Here is a 17,809-nt window from a genome sequence, read left to right on the forward strand (position 1 = left end):
TAACATTTATCGAAAAGAAAAGTAAAGATAAAGAAGAGTCACATTTGTATATACTATATCCAAATGAACTACTTTATTATACCAGATGGCCTTGGATTACAATCCACAACCATATCATAAGAGTACTTGGGGTATGAATATTACTTCATTTGAATCCGTTTTAGGGATCAATATCAATTCACCATAAAACCCTAAAAAATAATAAAAAAAACATGTAATCACTAAACAATATCGTAAAAAAATGAAGTTGCACGTCTTCAAAGAACCTCATTATCCGTACGCCTAAACATAACTAGTGTTGTAATCAATAAAAGCAAGTTCGTTGTAAACTCCAATACACGAGAGTCCTCTTTAATCACATGCGTGGTATACAGATGATGTGGTGTCCTGACCAGACACAAGAATTTCTCTCATTTTCCTCAACTTTTTGCCACAGAAGGTGTTCATTGGTCAAAAATTCCAATTGGCCAAAAAAGAAGGATAATAACTAATTTACTTTGCCCAAAAAGGTGATGCCGTTTGCCTCAAATAAAAGGAAAGTTAAAGATTCATCCTCAAGGAATCGTTTTTTTGCATTTCCAAATCAGAAACACTCAGAAAAATAAAGGAAAGAAAGAAAGAAAGGGTGACAAAAAAAGAATTGTTGAGTTTGCTTCTAACTGAAACAATGGATTCGCACAGCCCCAATTAATACCGCTTCTTGAAGCAACCAATCCCCCCAATCCCCAATGCCAAATTATTAACCTACCTAGTTGGTGAGAAACTGGTGCTTTACTGCTTGCTCTGATCATGGAGGAGCTGGTGCTGCACAACCTGTTTTCCGGCGACCGGGCGGCGCAGATTGAGGCAGCCACGGAGCTGGGTAAGCTGAAGAGCAAGCAGAGGCACAAGTTGGCAGAGAGGGGCGTTATGGTCCCGTTGATTTCGATGCTGCATTCGGAGGATGCCGAAGCCATTGAAGCTTCTCTGTTTTCTCTACTTAGTCTTGCCTTTGGTAGTGAAAGGTTAGTCCATATACTGTATGAATCCTACAACGTCATTGTTGCGCCAAGTCTTTCGTTAACTCCAAGCATTTCATATTTTTTCTTAAAGTCTCATGGATCGTAAAATTTGTGAAAAAGCCTAAAACTTTTCTCTGTTATGTATGATTTTTAATGGGGACTCTTCCTTGTGCTGTAAGATTGAATTTTTCCTTCACTTTTCTAACTTTGCAGAAACAAGAGTAGAATTGTGAAGTCCGGGGCTTTACCGGCGTTGCTAAACCTCCTCCGCTGCGAAAGCAAGGCGGTGATCGAGCTCACGATAGCGGCTTTTTTTATCCTTTCGTCTTGCAAGGGAAACAAGCTACCGATTGCATCGGCCGGAGCCATCCAACTAATAGTTGAACTTCTCAATCAAGACTATGCTGAAGGCATCAGCCTGCAAGCCAGACTCGACGGCATAGCCACGCTGCACAACCTCTCGACCTGCCATCAGATTATTCCGTCTTTGGTTTCTTCGGGCATAGTGTTTTCGCTGCAACAAATATTCCACGGCTTGGAAAAATCAAACCAACTGGTTGAGAAGGCAATCGCGCTACTTGACGACATTGTTTCTTCATCCGAGACTGCGCTCGAGGAAACTGCAGCTACGTGCGGTGCAATCCAGGCACTAGTTGAGACAATTGAAGAGGGATCGACGAAATCCAAGGAGCACGCAGCAAGAATCCTCCTGCTTATATGCCAGAGCTGCAGAGAAAAGTACAGAGGACTGATACTGAGGGAAGGAGCAATGCCGGGACTGCTTCAGCTGAGCGTCGATGGGTCGTGGACGGCTAAAACCACGGCACGGGAGTTGCTATTTCTTTTGAGAGACTGTTCCAACTATGGTTCGAGAAACATGCAGTCGAGGAACAAGGTTATAGAGCAGATTATGGAGGAAATCGATGCCGAAGGAGAGAGAGTTGCGGGGACAAGTACATCGGCACAGAGGCTGGTGGAGGAGATGCTTTCAAAGATCAGCATCGGACGATGATCGCGACCAAACCCTGAGCTTTGCCGTTAGCGATGTAAATATAGCCGGAAAAAATAGTTCAACCAGATTAAGATGTTAACACATAGTTGTTTATCTCGTTTATTAAAATTTAACAGAAAATTTAACAGAATTGACGGTTGAATTAAAAGTCTAGCAGGCAAATCGAAAACAATCACAACAACATAGAAAATACCGCTTCAACAATTAGCAAGCCGTTTCATACAAATCTCTCGCTGTTAAGACAAAACCATTCAACAGTATATTGGAACAACGAATTTCAGTTGTGTAAGCAATCCACGGAAAAGAACAGTGAAAATTTTTGTTACTACATATGGCTTAGCTTCGGGGATTCATCCCACCCTCCGAAAAATAACGTATAGTGTACATTCTCCTTTCATATAAGAGAATGGCTCGGAGGATTATTTAACTGACGTTTATAACATCTTTCTACAAGAAAATAGGGTCTCTATGCCGGTGGCAAAACCCAACAAGGATTTGATTACGTTTCAGCCTGACCTTCTATAAAAGCTGTAGGCCACAGCCACTGTTGCCACTGCTCCAACCACCGCAGCAGCTGCAAGAACATCACTTTGCTCCCATTTCCCAATCAAGCTTGACAGCTTCCCCGAGGCATGCTTCCTGGCACACGCCTCTGTGGTCTCTTTCAGCTTCTTTTCCTCACTTCCACCTTTCTGCTCCAAACTTACTTCTTTGCAGCATGTAAATCCATTACTATCAGCACCCTGGCAACAGCCCGAAAAGTTCTCATTACTCTGAATCTGATCGACGTTTTCTTGGTGAGTCTGGTTGCCATTTTCTTGGGGCTTCTCCTCGATTTTCTTACTTTCTCCTCCATTTGGAAGCCTCTGGCCATTTATTTTTATAGCTTCATCAGAAGATGCTCCCATTTGGCCCCTGTAATGAATGAAATTGAATTTCGTGTTCAGCTATTTAAAGATTCAATTCTAAGTTTCGTTAATAGCAATTAAGTAACGCAGACTAGATCTGCTTTGCTTTCCCCATCTCTGTCTAGTGCCTCCTTGACCCCATCTCCCCTTCCTGAAAACCACTCTGGTTTGGTTTATTAATAAAAAGAGTTGTCTGATTTGGTTCACTGAGATGATCTAGCTATCAACTATTCATCCCACGAAGGTAACACACACCTTGACAGAAAGAAAAACGTTACCATTTCCTTGCATATGAGAATCTAAACAAAATGCACTCATCCTATGAAATAGAAATAAGAACAAATATCTCCTTGACTGTTTGTTTTTCAATGTGTGGTGATGATACTTCTGACAAGTTCACTTACCTAAATTTCCTTACGATTCTAATCTTCGCAGAATCAGTAACATGATAGTCAAATGTTATATACCTAATACCCAGAGGAATGCTACGCTCCATAAAAGTTCCTCCATGTTAATGTAACTCTATATCGCTAATCTATCATACAAGACTAGAAATAATCAGCCGTAGAAAATAAAACAGAAGCTTCAGTTTCAGTGAAATTTTCATCGGAAGGCAGTAGGCAAAATTAAAAACACACAAACCTCCAAAGTCGCTCTATGATCTCTCCCTTCCCAATATGCTGATCAAGCAATTCCGGCACATCATCAGGAGTGACGTAGCCATACCTGCAATTTGTAATACAGACTACTCAAATTCCTTCATCCAGTCCAATATGATAAATTTTAAATTGTTATGATCCGGATATTACCAGTGGCCTGTTATGCTTCCATCTGAACCTGGGCTGTAAATAATCAAGTTTCCAGCATACTTGTGGCCTCCAATGTGAGAGCAAGGAATAACAAACACCTGATTCGTCAGTCCTCGCAACTCAGTCTCCTCTTTGAACTTATCAATCAGAACAGGTCCACAAACACCACATCTTTTATCTCGACTACCATGTGCACATACAAATACATGGGAGCCAGTCAATGCCTCTTGCACTCCAGAAGCCCATGGTTTATCATTCACAAGGACATCGTCAACAAAGTTGTCCACATCCGACTCTTTCAAGCCCCTTTGATCAAGAAACAAAAGCAACCTCAGAATCACAAAAAGGAATTTACAGGAAACAATAACGAAAAACTCTTCAATTCCTTGTAAGACAAGGAATTAGTCATAAACTTAGCATTAAATTCAATTTCTATAACTAATTTCAGAAGCTAATACATCTAATTATCTATTTAGTTCAGTAAATTCAGCACAATTTCGTAATCAAAAGAAAAGTCGAAACAGAAATAAAACACTAAATGCGGTCGTAACTTGCATTCAATCAATTCCATGAAAAATCTCCAAAACACACTAAATTAGGTCGATTTGTGACTTGAAATCGGAAAATCATAAACTCTATCTCTAGCCAGTGGCGGATCTATAGAGGGACCTAGGAGGTCCCAGGACCTCTCGGCAACCCTAAATCGCTGCTAGAAATTTTTTGAGGACCCCTCGTACTCGAACACGAGGTCTGTTCAGGGTGTTCTGTAACTTCTGGGTTTGGTGGTTTTGTTCTTGCGAAGACGAAAGCAGGAAGAAGATGATTAAATGAGTCTCTCTCATCCCTTCATTCCCACGTGACCACCCTCAAACTTTCCCATTTAATGCATTTTTTAATTGGTCCAATCACGTTTGGACAGCTAACATCAAGTTGATCTTTCCAAAAAAGAAAATGGGTTGTCAGTCCCTAGGTGTATTTTTGCTAATTGGTGTGGCTGCCTCTTTATGCGTCCAGTACCACATTTTACTTTCTACACCCACATATTTAACACACTTATTTGTCTTAAAATTCAATATAAATCAATATGATCTCTAAAAATATTATGTAAATTATTATGAACTTGTAATTATTTGAACTTTTATCTTCTACCTTAAATTCACCAAAATACTAAAGGTATATAATAAATTTACTTAAATTCACCTAGTCCGCCTAGATCACAAGCGAAGAAGAAAGAAAATAGGACCGTTTTTAACAATTGGTATATGTTTTGTGTTTTTTTTTTGTTAAATGCGTAGTTTAGAAATAAAAAATATGGAGAGATTTTTCAAGCCAAAGACAATAGCACCATCTATTTGTTCATTGAGAAAGATAGTTGAGTGACTTAATTAGTTATTTATATTGAGAAATATGTTTTTTTATGTACTGGTAATGAAGCTATCATAGAACATTTTCATACTATGAAACCCCATTGTGGACGCTCAAATTAGGATTTTATAACTTGTAATGTTGTTTTGCGTATGATTTTTGAATGAAATGTATTATATTTAACTTTTCATTGTTAATGTTGTTTATAAAAAATTTTACCTTTCTTAATGGGACCCCCCAAATTTAAAATCCTGGATCCGCCACTGTCTCTAGCTAGCAATCATCGAAATCTCCAAGTCAAATAAAGCAAATCTGAGGCATCAAAACACCGCTCACTGGTCAATTATCTAAATCCTATAAATTCCGATTAAAATTAAAGCAATACAGAACAAAAACCTCAAGAAATCAACGTGAATTTACTTGTATTTGATCATTTGCGGGAAAATCAACACATCGCCGTCGGAAAACTCAGTTCCTTCGCGTCCTTCAATTACTGTCAGCAACGTCTATCAAAAACAAAGAAACAAAGTAACGGAGTCAACTCAGCTCAACACCAGAACTCAGTATCTCCAGGAAATAAGAAACGGCAAGAAAAAGCGATCAGAAACGCCGACGAATTGAGCTGGAAAACGGACCTTAACGGCTATGTCGTTCTTGCGAGCTTTGAGAGCGGAGGCGAAGAACTTAGGGAGCGGATCGGACTCAGAGCCTTCGACGCGCGACGGCCAGGCCTCGGGGCTCTTGTAGCAGAGGAAGACGTGGTGGTCGTAGGCGTTGACTGTGCCGGCAAGCTTTTCCTTGAACATCTCCGATCTCTTGAAACCGTACGTCTCGTCTTCTGCCGTGGGAACGGCGGCGGCGAGGTCGTCGGAGGCCATTGCTACAGTTGGAGGAGGCGGAGGCGGAGGAGGAAGGGGTTTTGAGAGGGTTGAAGTTGGAGGAGTAGACAGGGAAAAGATGAGAGAGAAAGAGCGTTGTTGTATGGTTGTTGGTGTTGATAATATGAGGAGGCTGAGGAGGGAACGGTGGTGTCGGTATGGGCGTAGGTGCGCAGTGCGCATACGGCTCACGATGAGGTTTCTGAAGATCGGGATCGGGACTTGTGGGACTGGACGGTGAATGGGAGTGGGGTACTGTGCTTGGGGATCAAGCGCGTGGTATAGTGTATGAGAGCGTGTGCACAACTCGCTTCAATAGCAATTATTGCTGAATTTTCGGTTTCAATTAAAAATGCAATAAATAGTCAAAAAGCCGTATACGATACGAGTCATTTTTTTGAATAAGCCGTATTCAAGTGATTGTCCCTAACACATGTCAATTATTAAGAAAAATTTGTAAAAATGATATTTTACCTTACTAAAAGTGCAGTTATGGTCATTTACGTTAATTTCATCAAAATGAGTCATATTGAAATGATATTGCTACAATTGAGTTAAAGTTGGGGCGCCATTACTCCAATTGGTATAAAATTGAAGGACTATTTTTCTAAATGAGTTAAAGTTGAGGAACTATTGCTTCAATTCTTTTCATTTGGTTTTTCATATTTGCTCATTGATTCAGCTTTGTGTGCATTGCATGTGACTCATTTTGAAGGAAGTTATAACGGAATTGATAAAAATGATCATAGTTGCACGTTTTGATGAGTTAAATAACAAATGGTTCAGATGAGGAAACATTACTTGAATTGGATTAAAATTGATGGACCATTAGTACAATTTCTTCAATTATTAACTAGTATTTGTGAGACCCCTACAAGCGTTTGTAACTTTTATCAATTTAAAATGAGGTTGTTTTAAATAAATAATTTGTTATGCCTCACGTGCCACTATTGACATATACCAACATAAATATTAAATAGTAATATATATATATATATATAAATAAAGGGAGAAGACAAAAATGAAGAATCTAAAACCTAAATTACCCCTCTCACATTAAGATTCAAAAAATAAGAAACAAAATTTACAAAAAATAATCTCATATAGTGGAGCTGTGAGTAATTCATTTATTATTTTTGAAACACAACTAACAAAAATAATAAATAAATAAATAAATAAAAAGAACCACTTGCGGAATGCTAATTTTATTCGAAAGTAAACTTGTAACACAAGTAAACTTGATCTATAGATCTTTAAACTTCCCATTTGATTTGTTGTTGATGTTGATGTATATTCCTCCTTTTAATCTCTCCGAGATTATATAAAAAGGAGCTAAAAGATATTTCGTGCACGCAAAAATGGAAAGTCCTACAAACGGAGGAGGACCCACTCTCTGCACCCGGGCAGTGGGGTACAAGCGCGTCGGTCTAAATCACCCAACGGTGCACCACCAATTATATTTTTGTGATTCCCTGCTGCCTGTAGATTCCTTGGTGACGTGGCGACCAGCAATTGGGCCTCCACATTCTGTCATGAAACAGCCCGGTCATTTCGTTGATTAAGTCGAGCCTTTAGCCCAACGTGGACAACTTCTAATTGTTTCTTTTATTTATTTCTTGAGATCGACTTTTAATACTCGATTTAATTTGTTTATTTGGTGAACTAATATTCAATTTAATTTGTCAATGCAATGACGTTTTTATTTTGATTTTTCACGTTTGAGTTTTGGATGCTCAGGATCTTGTCTCAATTCGGTGCGATAAAGACCAAGCAAGACGTGAGGAGAAGGGCAAAGCTTGTTCCAAAGGTTTCATTTCGCTTTAAAGGATAACGGGGAGAGAAGCATACTAGAAGGCCCTACTCGAGCCGTAATATATTATATTATTCTTGTGATGTTTGTTTCAATTAAATAAAATATTAAACCTCACACATATATGGGTCAGTCTCCTATCCTTGCCGTTGTTGACCTCTCTCTTGTTATTTTCAACAATAATTCAATAAAATATAGGGGATGGTCGACATTTAAGGGATTGTAAAGAATGTATGTCTATGAAAGGAAAGAGATGCGTAAAAATCATTTCTGTTAAATAATGTGTAAGATTTAATCCTTGTTATATCTTTGTGTCTTCTTTTTTGAAAAACAGTAATATTAATAGGTTAAATTGTTAAATGTTAATCGAACCTCCGTACCCGGGTGCATAGACATTATAGCTTTCCGCTGCTGCGATAAAGCAACATCTGCCTGTATTGTTTAAGTTTCTCTTTCAATTATTTATGTTGAGAGCAAGGAAATAGTATTAGCAGTGTCAAATTACAACCCTAATCGGAAAACATCTTGTTCGCCGGACCTATTTGACTGTTCCGAGCAGTATACAGGCCAAAAGAAGGACAATACGGTAACGAATTGAATTAGGTATTCATTCCTCATTTTTCCAATGCAATTGCATTTCTTCAATCTCAGGAATTTACCAAATTGTAATCCTTGCAATGGAAAGGAACCATTGTGTACATGTAGCAACCACAGGAATCAGTTGGGAGACTTGTTTTTCATCAAAGGGAAACAAAGGTTAAGAATCAAAAGAAATCGATCTCTAAATAATTACCAGATGGCTTCAGATCAACGCCCGGCATGTTCCCGTTCATGGGTTCTTTTTGAGTACCAGGAGTCTCGAGAATGTAGTGCTTTGGCACCTGAGGTGGAGTTGTACAGCGAATTAGTGCCCAATTCACGCTTTGGAAAAACGGATGCTGTTTAACTTCTGTTGCTCCCCTCCTATATGCAAGACGATGCTGTGGTTCTTTTACGAGTAAACCTCTGATCAGGTCCCTGGCTGCAAAGCTGACAGAAGGCGACTCTGGAAATCTTAACGGCTGGCCAACCACATTAAACAAAGTAGCCCGGTTTCCTTGCCCCTTGAATGGAGTTCTTCCGAACAAAAGCTCGTAGAGAAAGATCCCAAAGGTCCACCAGTCCACAGCACTGCCATGGCCTTCACCTTTAATGATTTCAGGCGCCAAGTACTCGTGTGTTCCCACAAAGGACATTGATCTAGCACTCGTTGGTTCTGCAACGAGCTCAGGGAGAGGGCTCGCTTGATTGTGTACATCATTGTTATTCTTCTTCACTTTGGTCTTTTTATCTTTTTTGGGCTTGCCCGTGAAAAAGCGTGGACCAAAACATGTGGGGGTAATGCAATCTGGCTGCATCACACAAGTTGGCTGTATGCATGCAGGCTGAACACAATATGCTGACTTCTTTGTCTCCAAGCTTAAGTTTGAAGATCTCACCAGGGTGGGGGAAACGGCGCATCTTAAAGAAAGGTCGAAATCTGAAAGCATTATATGTCCATCTTCCCTCACCAAAACATTCTCTGGTTTGAGGTCTCTGTAAATGATCCCGAGCATATGCAAATACTCCAATGCAAGAAGAACTTCAGCCACATAAAACCTGCAAAAACAAACAGGAAATTAACACACTAGAATTGTTATCATCAGCATGTCTCCAGCCCCGGCAAATAAATGTGTGCAAACACTTGATATCCTTCCAGTTTATAGGTTTACTCCATTTTCTCTCAAGGGTTTTATTGAAATATGATTCCTCTTGCAATCTAAACTGAACTGTGTACGTGTGTCCTAAATTAAATGTGTACGTGACTCTGCGAGAGAGGGAGGGATGACGGGAGAGTTCTACATCCGGACCATCAGTCCTACAAAGACAACCTTAGTAATCACCGAGATACCACAAATTTCCTTTTATGATATAAACGACAACGAACAATATGTTCAAACAAGTTACAACGGGGAGCTGCATAGAGTTATATTTTGGAATGGCAAAGCATATACGAGTTGATAGTCCATACAATATTTTGAGCATGGTTTCAAGTTTAACTTGTTTTTCCACCAAATATTTTCCTTGGCTAAAACAACTGTTTCTATATTTGTAAGAACGTAATGGTTTAGTCAATAATGCGTGTGCTTCTTCATTTTCTTCCTCGTTCGTATAGAGAATAAGGTAATTCGGTGGTTTAATAGACATGGTCATTGTAAACTGAATGGATAAGAGTGAAGGAATATCTAACCTGGCAGCATGCTCTGGAAAATGCTTCCCGGGTTGTTTTTGTCTGAGTGCATGAAGATCACCCCCGGGACAAAACTCCATCACCAAACAAGATACCTTCTCTGTCTCAAAGTGTGTATACAATGTTGGCAGGAAAGGATGATCCAGAGATTGCAGTATCTCCCTCTCTGTCTGAGCCCTAAGAAGCTTTTTCCTACTTGCCAGTAATGCTTTATCCATAACCTTCATGGCGAAGTAAGTTTTAGTGCCAATCAGTTCAGCTAAATAAACACTGCCTATATCTCCACATCCCAGTGTCCTCAGCAACTTGAAATGCTCCTTACCTAGCGTTCCATCATGATGAGATCGTGCAGCTTGCACCGCTTCCCATCTAATATCATTTGCCTTGTGGGGCTTGTTCATGGCATTGCTCAAACTACTGGAGCTGCTCTCATCGCTAACATCGCTGCCAGTGCTGCCTCTGTAGATGCTGGTCGTCCTGCTCTCAATAAGATCACACGAATTAGTAACTTCGCCGCTTTCAACAGACTTCTCCACACTGCTGGTACATTCACTGACTTCTGTGTTGGTGAAACTCTGCTTGGCTTCACAATACAGAGAGGCAGAATATAAACTGTTCTGAGGGCTTGCACAGTGAGAAACGAAGTGGCTATTTTTCTGCCCGGCCACTACTTTATAAGGAACCAAACCGTGATTTCTAGATTCCAGATATCTACTCGAATCACAATCATTAACCGGATTCTTGTCACTTGATTTTGCTTCCAGCATGGAAACCTTGTTCAGATAAGAAGTTTCGGCTGATTTGTTAAGAACATCATTTGGGCCTCCATTTTCGAGTTTTCCTTTATTCGAACTGTGGTAATGTTTCCCCATATGGAGAAACTCTTCCTGCTGCATGCTATGATTAGTTGCCTTGTTGGGATTCTTTGGAATGTTTACAGAACCATTTGAATAGCTAACTGTCTTTACCGAATAAGTATGCGCAGTCACACAAGATGGCGACAAAATCCCTTCACTTCTCGATTGTTTTGGAGATGGGGGCTGAGAAGGACGAGCAGTCCCAGTTGTGGAAGGAGGGTTGTTGCCTACCTCCGGCGGTGCAGAATAGCGAATCTTCGGCAAAGAACTAACCCCATCAACCAGTGACTCCATGGCTTTCACACAGTCACTGTCACTGTAAATTCCAACTGAGCACAGTGATTATATGAGATGTAATTATCTCTCTACTAAGGGCATTTATTACACAATCATCAACTTAAATGTCTTCCAAAAGTCAAATTAACAAGGCAGATTGCATCAGAGACGTCGATTCGAAACAAAGAATGCAAATTAAAATTTAAAACAAAACATAATCAACAAAAAATCTGCAATAATATATACAATTAAAGAAAATCCCAGATGAACCGAAATTCAAGATACGAGCTTTAATTCACAATCAAAAATAGCAGCAAGAAAAGGAGGAAAATCCATTCCTTTGACAATCCAAGGCTGCAAGAAAATGATTAATTGACAAAATTTTGAACAAATTTCTCTTCTTTTGAAAACCCAGAAACCCAAATTCTCCAGTGATTGAACCCAAGTTCTAATTTTGATTCTTTCCAAAACCAAACCCGACTTTTCATTTTCTTTCTTTTCCCACAGTTTCTCGGTAACCAAACAGCACAGCAACGCAAAAGAACCCAATTAGTCAAGGAGTGCTTAGAAAAATTACCTGATCAGAGGAGAGAGAAAGCAGACGAGAGAAAGCAATCTTGCATGGCTGGCTGGTGGGTACAATGAGAGAGAGGGGGAGAGGAGAGAGAGACCCAAAGAGCGAGAGCTCACAGAGAAAGTGAAACACCTTTGGGGGGGGTCTCTGCTTTCTGTCTGTTATCCTGTTATCTTTTGGATTTCACTGAAGAGCTTCAGATCCGATCGACCAAGAAATCCAGAGGAATCAAGCAACGAGGCAACAATGCGAAAAAAATATAGTAATAAACTTATGAATTTTTAATTTCTGGGGAGAGCAGAAAGTTGGAGTTTCTCTGTTTTTTCCGTCGCGGTGTGGATTTGAGAGAAATACGAAGCCAAAATTCGCAAGCAAAGCGTACGAGCTTAAAAAGCCGTCTTTGTCTTCGTATGTTTGTTTTTTTTTCCCTCTGTTTTTTGTTCTCTAAGAAAAAAAAAAAATGGAGGAAAGAACGTCTCTCTTTTTTTTTTTTTTTTCTTTTTCTTTTTCTTGTTCTTGTTTTTGTTAAAAAAAAAAAAATCAACTTTTGGGGTTACTATTTTCTGATTTTGGGCACCTTCCTTTTTGATTTTGGGGTCACCACTTTTAATTTGTGATTATCAAAAAAACAAATGCGTTACTGAGTTAAATAGAAATATTTAATTGGTAGGAATAGAGAAATTTGGAGTTTGAACCCGCATCAAGATACATAAACACAATTATTTTCAACATTGCAGTAAAGAGACATCAGCTCATACATCTTTTTAAAGACAATTGTGTCATCCATTTTATCCAATATATGATAGAACATAGGTCCTCACCATTGTTGTCATATCCTGGCCCGGGACGGATCACTTCCCTGACTCACTCCACCACCGTAGTACGATATTGTCCGCTTTGGACTTACCATTCCCTCACGGTTTTGTTTTTGGGATCTCACGAGCGACTTCCCAGTGGGTCACCCATCATGGGATTGCTCTAGCCCATTTCTCGCTTAACTTCGGAGTTCCTATAGAACCCGAAGCCAGTGAGCTCCCAAAAGACCTCGTGCTAAGTAAGGATAGGAATATACATATAAGGATCACTTCCCTGGGCGGTGTGGGATGTCACAATCCACCCTCCTTAGGGGCCCGACGTCCTCGTCGGCACACACGCGGCCAGGGTTAGGCTCTGATACCAAATTGTCACATCCCGCCCCGGGACAGATCATTTCCAGGGCCCACTCCACCACCATAGCACGATATTGTCCGCTTTGGGCTTACCATTCCCTCACGGTTTTATTTTTGGGAACTCATGAGCAACTTCCTAGTGGGTCACCCATCATGGGATTGCTCAAGCCCCCTTCTTGCTTAACTTCGGAGTTCCTACGGAACTCGAAGCCGGTGAGCTCCCAAAAGGCATCGTGCTAGGTAAGGATGAGAATATACATATAAGGATCACTTCCTTAGGCGGTGTGGGATGTCACAATTGTCACATTATCAAGCGTTCTTTCTTCTCAAATATTATTTTATTTTCTCCCTAAATTCTAATTATACAATGCTTATTATTAAATTTTAATTAAATCTAATCTAAAGAGTGGAAAAAATCCAACATATGCTTGGCTACCGAAAGAAGGCCAGCAAGGCCTCCTGAAATGCATAATGCCCAATTATAATTGAACACGTGGTCAAATAATTAAGTATTTGAAAATTTGAACTGACATTTTTCTAATCAAAGAAACATGCGTCTAATTTTAATTGGATTTTCAGGAGGACAGTCAAACGTTAAGCCAAATGTAATTGGACAATGTTTTGATTGGGCTGCGACACCAAAATTCAGGGAGTAGATGGAGGACATAATTTTCATTTTTAAAACATTATTTAGGTCCAAGATAATTAAATTAAATTAAATTGTAATTAGTCGTAATCACATGGCGGTTAAGTAACATCACAAATCTCATTGATTTCTTTCGCGGGAACCAGGTGAGAGGCTCCACATGCATGCACGTGAACTGCAGCCACAAAGCACGTGGACGGCTGTCACGCCCGGCGCATGAATCTACGGTATGCCCGCGGTGAAACTAATAAAAATGTTTCATCTGGAAGGACAAGGGCGCCCTTTATCAAATGTTACCGAGCTTTGGCTGTGCGTGCCCACAATGCCACGCCGTTGGGTCCCATTACTTCAGCACATGGGTGGGCGAAGAGAAATTTTTCGAGAGCATGACACGTTACATCAACTATTTAATTTTTTAACCAATTATATTATTATATTTCATGTTTCGGACTGTATTTTCAGCACACTAAATTCACGGTAAGATGATTTTATGTACTTTAGACGGTAAGCACACATGGAGGTTGATAGCAACTTACATAAAATAGATATGGTAATTGTAAAACGATAATGTATCATACTATATTATTTGAAGATAAATTTATATTTGACATTGTATTTCGGAACATATTTTATGTAAGTCATTCTCATTATTTTTTCATACGGTAGTTGAGTGGGTGCCACATGATGGTGACCAGATACACGTAACATGCTTTCCTAAAAAATGTGGGTCCCGGTAGAAGCCCACTTCCACAAACTTTGATTCCCATCGGACATCGGACGGTTTTAATTGCTTCCGGACAGTGATGGATGCTTTGCACCGGAAACTCTATGTGATGCAGAACACTTGGTTCTTGACACGTGTAATTATTAGGAGGGAATTTAGACAGGATCTTAACCAGTGGGGACCAACATGCTTTGGGCAAATCATTTTCAATTTTCTCCAATTAATAAGGGGAAAAGATATTCTCTTCGGATTTCTTTCAATAAATTCACCCAATCAATTAATCCGAGTTTTAAAAATTTGATCCAAATATTATAAACATAGGATTTCTTTAAAAGTTATAATAACTTTAACCATTTGATCAAATTTCAAGCATCAGAATTGATTGATTGAATGAATTTAGTGGAAGGACTCCGAAAAGGATCCCTATCCTTGATAAGGATTGGTATTAGGAATCTTTCAAATATCTAATAAAGTCACGTGATGTCACTATTTTGTTCAAATTACAATATCGATATTTTTTTTTTAACTTATAACATATAAAATAGTAAACTACACAATTTGCGTTTTTGGTAGGCATAAAAATTTATGAGTGATATAGAGGATGCATAGACTTGTTTCAAACTCAAAAATCTTAACTTCCTTCTTAGCATTAGAACATATTGACTCATGTTTGAAACTCATTGACCAAACATGCTTAGCATACAAACAAATAATTTTCTTTCAGGCACTCACATTGTCATGCGGTTTACCGATCCATATTTGTTATAACATACACAATTATGAAATTTCAGCATGATCAATTATATTGTAGCAAGTGAGCCACGACAGAGTGGTCCAGTGGTTGAGAACAAATATCAAGCCCATATTCCACAAGGCACATCCTGAGTTCAATTCATGACGTTGCGCACTAAGGTAGACTGCAGTGGTGAAGCCACCGCTTTGTCCCCTTTTGAAGGAAAACAAAAAATTGTATTGTAGCATGTGAATTAGTAACATTACGATGTACATCCCACTAAAAAAAAATCTCCATACAAACTAGAAGCATTAATAAAGAAACATTCTGCATTCTGATGACATTATAAACATTCCTTTCCTTCTCTGTAAATGGAGGGCAAGGAATGTGATGAGGAAACTAAAGAACAATCCAGTTCAATTATTTTGAGATTGTGTGGATGGAACTTAAACGAAAGATGTCAAGATTGTTCTAGCAAATTATCTAGGTACAAATTTAAGATGTATCTCGCTGTTGACAAAACATCGAGCCTCTTCTCGCTCGGTTCATACTTCCCCTTCCGGAGCTGGTACCGATGAGTTACGGCTGAGATTGTGTATGTTTGGCCTTCTATTGTCACACTGTCCCCACAATGTAGGTTCTGCAGCATGGAAGGTGCAATAAGAATATACACAAGGAAAATCAAGAGAAAAAAATAGCTACCTCAGCAGCAAATTCGACTAATCATGCATCTGTAGGGCCTGCTGCTCCCCCATAGATGAACAAACAGAGTAATATAGACAACAAGACACACTTAATCGAACTAATCATATATATTTCCATGAGTGAAACCAACACAACAGAGTAATAGCAACAGCATGACAGACAGAAACAATCAGTTTGGACGCACATATAGTTTGAGGGAAGTTCCGGTGCAGTTTCCTGGTTTTCTGAACTCGTGCATAGGGGTGTCCTCTCCCCGCATAAATGTGATGAAGACTGAACGATGTGAGAATAATATAACACGGCGTCCACAACTTCGGATACAACCCATAAGGGCTTGCTTGTCCTTTGCACATAAACCCTGATGACAGTTTCGTGCAGCTTCAATAGTTCTTCCGCTTCCAAGATAAAAAAGACACAAAAAGAAACAAAAACGACCCGAGGCAAAGACTTTGATCACCTCGTCATCTCTCTGCAGAAATCGGCAAACTATGTCTTCGTGTTCTTTAAGCGTGTGCAATAAGGACTGAAACTTATTTCTTCCAGCTTCTTACAGTTTTTGACAGATCTAAGTCGATTCAGTAAAGGGTCTACGCTATTCCTATATGAGTTATAGGAAGAGACCAGGTTTTTACCCAAGAGAAGTACTACTTCAGAAAGGTTTTCACACATTCAAAATCCGACTAATACCAACATGCCAAGCTGTCGATACACATTTAAAAGTGGACGTCTCACAGCCTCAGTACGGTTTTGCCTTTCTCGACGGCACAGAGATGGGTAAAGTGGGATGCATTGGGGTTCAATCTCCTCCAGAAACTATAAAGCGCTTCCTCTTCGGGACACTTCCCAAAATCATCGCCAACACCAATCCATCGGAACAAGCGTATATGCCACTCCTAGAGCAAAATGGCTTTCAGTTACCAACTCTTTCAAGTTTCAATACATCGATCATGCAGCTTCTACCAAATTGGCACTCGAAAGACTTCCTTTTATAAAGCCAATTTGTACATCTGTGTCATCCTAATCGACGTCATTCGCGCTTAATCATTACACTAATCGAGTTTAAACAGCTCATAATACAATTAAGATAATAACCAAGAGCAAATGCAGCAGCAGCACATGCATACTCCCCACTCAACAGACATTCACAGATTCACAAATTATTAGTTGGATTTGAATCCCTTTTGCCACAAGTTCCAGTCTGTCTAACATTTTTAATATCATAGGGATTTGAGTAGGAACGGAATGCCGACTGTCGACTAATTGACCCCCTCCCCTCCTTTATACCGGCTTGGGATCGGACCCGGCAACGTAAGATAAACTTATTTGAATCCCTTTTGCCACAAGTTCCAATCTGTCTAACATTTTTAATATCATAGGGATTTGAAGTAAGAACGGAGTGCCGACTGTCGACTAACTGACGCCCTCCCCACCTTTATCCGGGCTTGGGACCAGGCCCGGCAACGTAAGATAAACTTATTTGAATCCCTTTTTGCCACAAGTTCCAATCTGTCTAACATTTTTAATACCTTTTTCATATTTTACTTTCTTATCCAACTACGCAATTGCAATTCCTCAGACAAAAAATAAATAAAAATAATTCGCAGAAAAAGATTAATAATTTGGAGCAATAATATCTGAGCAAAAATTTAAGGACTTACGGATGGGAAGCAACGAACGCCGAGGTTCTTGGGCGGAGGAGTAATTTCGATGACTTTGTAAGGGTCATAGTTATCTCGATTCTTCTCCCTCTTTCTGCAGGAGACTTGAACCAGCTACAAGAACAAACAATGGCGACAGAAAATGGAGATTTTAGCTATTTATTTATTTATTTATAACTTTATAAATAAATAGAAAAAAATAAAAAATAAAAATCTATGAATCTGTGTGCACCTTTGGACGTGGACTCAGGCTTAGATTCCAGGACGCCATCGCCATTCTCTTTCTTTCGCGCGCGCGCCTTCTCTATCTGTGGCTAATACTCGACGTAGACCAGCTCGTAGAAAACGCACGCCTGCCAGAAATATAATGGAAAGAGATCCTCGGATCTCTTCCACTGTCTAAATGATTCGAGAC

The 17,809-nt window shown here is 39.5% G+C and overlaps 4 protein-coding genes across 7 annotated transcripts; 1 reads left to right on the forward strand and 3 right to left on the reverse strand.

Moving 5' to 3' along the window:
* Nucleotides 1–665: 665 nt before the first annotated feature.
* On the forward strand, nucleotides 666–2,143 carry LOC137709293 (ARM repeat superfamily protein). The gene is made up of 2 exons (XM_068448379.2): nucleotides 666–1,004; nucleotides 1,215–2,143. The coding sequence occupies exons 1-2, from the start codon at nucleotides 790–792 to the stop codon at nucleotides 2,011–2,013; spliced, it is 1,014 nt and encodes a 337-aa protein (XP_068304480.2). The 5' UTR covers nucleotides 666–789; the 3' UTR covers nucleotides 2,014–2,143.
* A 106-nt stretch (nucleotides 2,144–2,249) lies between these two features.
* On the reverse strand, nucleotides 2,250–6,304 carry LOC137708002 (uncharacterized). Its single transcript, XM_068446962.2, has 5 exons — nucleotides 5,731–6,304; nucleotides 5,516–5,601; nucleotides 3,731–4,036; nucleotides 3,564–3,647; nucleotides 2,250–2,928 (listed from the first exon to the last, which is right to left on the reverse strand). Exons 1-5 carry the CDS (start codon nucleotides 6,154–6,156, stop codon nucleotides 2,520–2,522), a joined length of 1,311 nt encoding a protein of 436 aa, XP_068303063.2. The 5' UTR covers nucleotides 6,157–6,304; the 3' UTR covers nucleotides 2,250–2,519.
* A 2,071-nt stretch (nucleotides 6,305–8,375) lies between these two features.
* Nucleotides 8,376–12,277, reverse strand: LOC137708570 (protein kinase PVPK-1). Of its 4 annotated transcripts, none has more exons than XM_088688892.1 (4): nucleotides 11,763–12,119; nucleotides 11,021–11,225; nucleotides 10,053–10,942; nucleotides 8,376–9,421 (listed from the first exon to the last, which is right to left on the reverse strand). In XM_088688892.1, the coding sequence occupies exons 2-4, from the start codon at nucleotides 11,201–11,203 to the stop codon at nucleotides 8,548–8,550; spliced, it is 1,947 nt and encodes a 648-aa protein (XP_088545018.1). In that variant the 5' UTR covers nucleotides 11,204–11,225; nucleotides 11,763–12,119; the 3' UTR covers nucleotides 8,376–8,547. The 4 variants fall into 4 exon arrangements, with proteins under 4 accessions (XP_088545018.1, XP_088545017.1, XP_068303781.2 ...); XM_088688891.1 differs by having other exon boundaries at nucleotides 11,021–11,238; nucleotides 11,763–11,902; XM_068447680.2 differs by having other exon boundaries at nucleotides 10,053–11,238; nucleotides 11,763–12,277.
* A 3,065-nt stretch (nucleotides 12,278–15,342) lies between these two features.
* Nucleotides 15,343–17,793, reverse strand: LOC137708571 (uncharacterized). Its single transcript, XM_068447682.2, has 3 exons — nucleotides 17,627–17,793; nucleotides 17,395–17,508; nucleotides 15,343–15,671 (listed from the first exon to the last, which is right to left on the reverse strand). Exons 1-3 carry the CDS (start codon nucleotides 17,669–17,671, stop codon nucleotides 15,492–15,494), a joined length of 339 nt encoding a protein of 112 aa, XP_068303783.1. The 5' UTR covers nucleotides 17,672–17,793; the 3' UTR covers nucleotides 15,343–15,491.
* Between the last annotated feature and the right edge of the window lie 16 nt (nucleotides 17,794–17,809).

This window comes from Pyrus communis, chromosome 17 (assembly GCF_041283825.1).
Source record: "Pyrus communis isolate YQ-2024b chromosome 17, ASM4128382v1, whole genome shotgun sequence".
NCBI classification, from domain to species: domain Eukaryota; kingdom Viridiplantae; phylum Streptophyta; class Magnoliopsida; order Rosales; family Rosaceae; genus Pyrus; species Pyrus communis.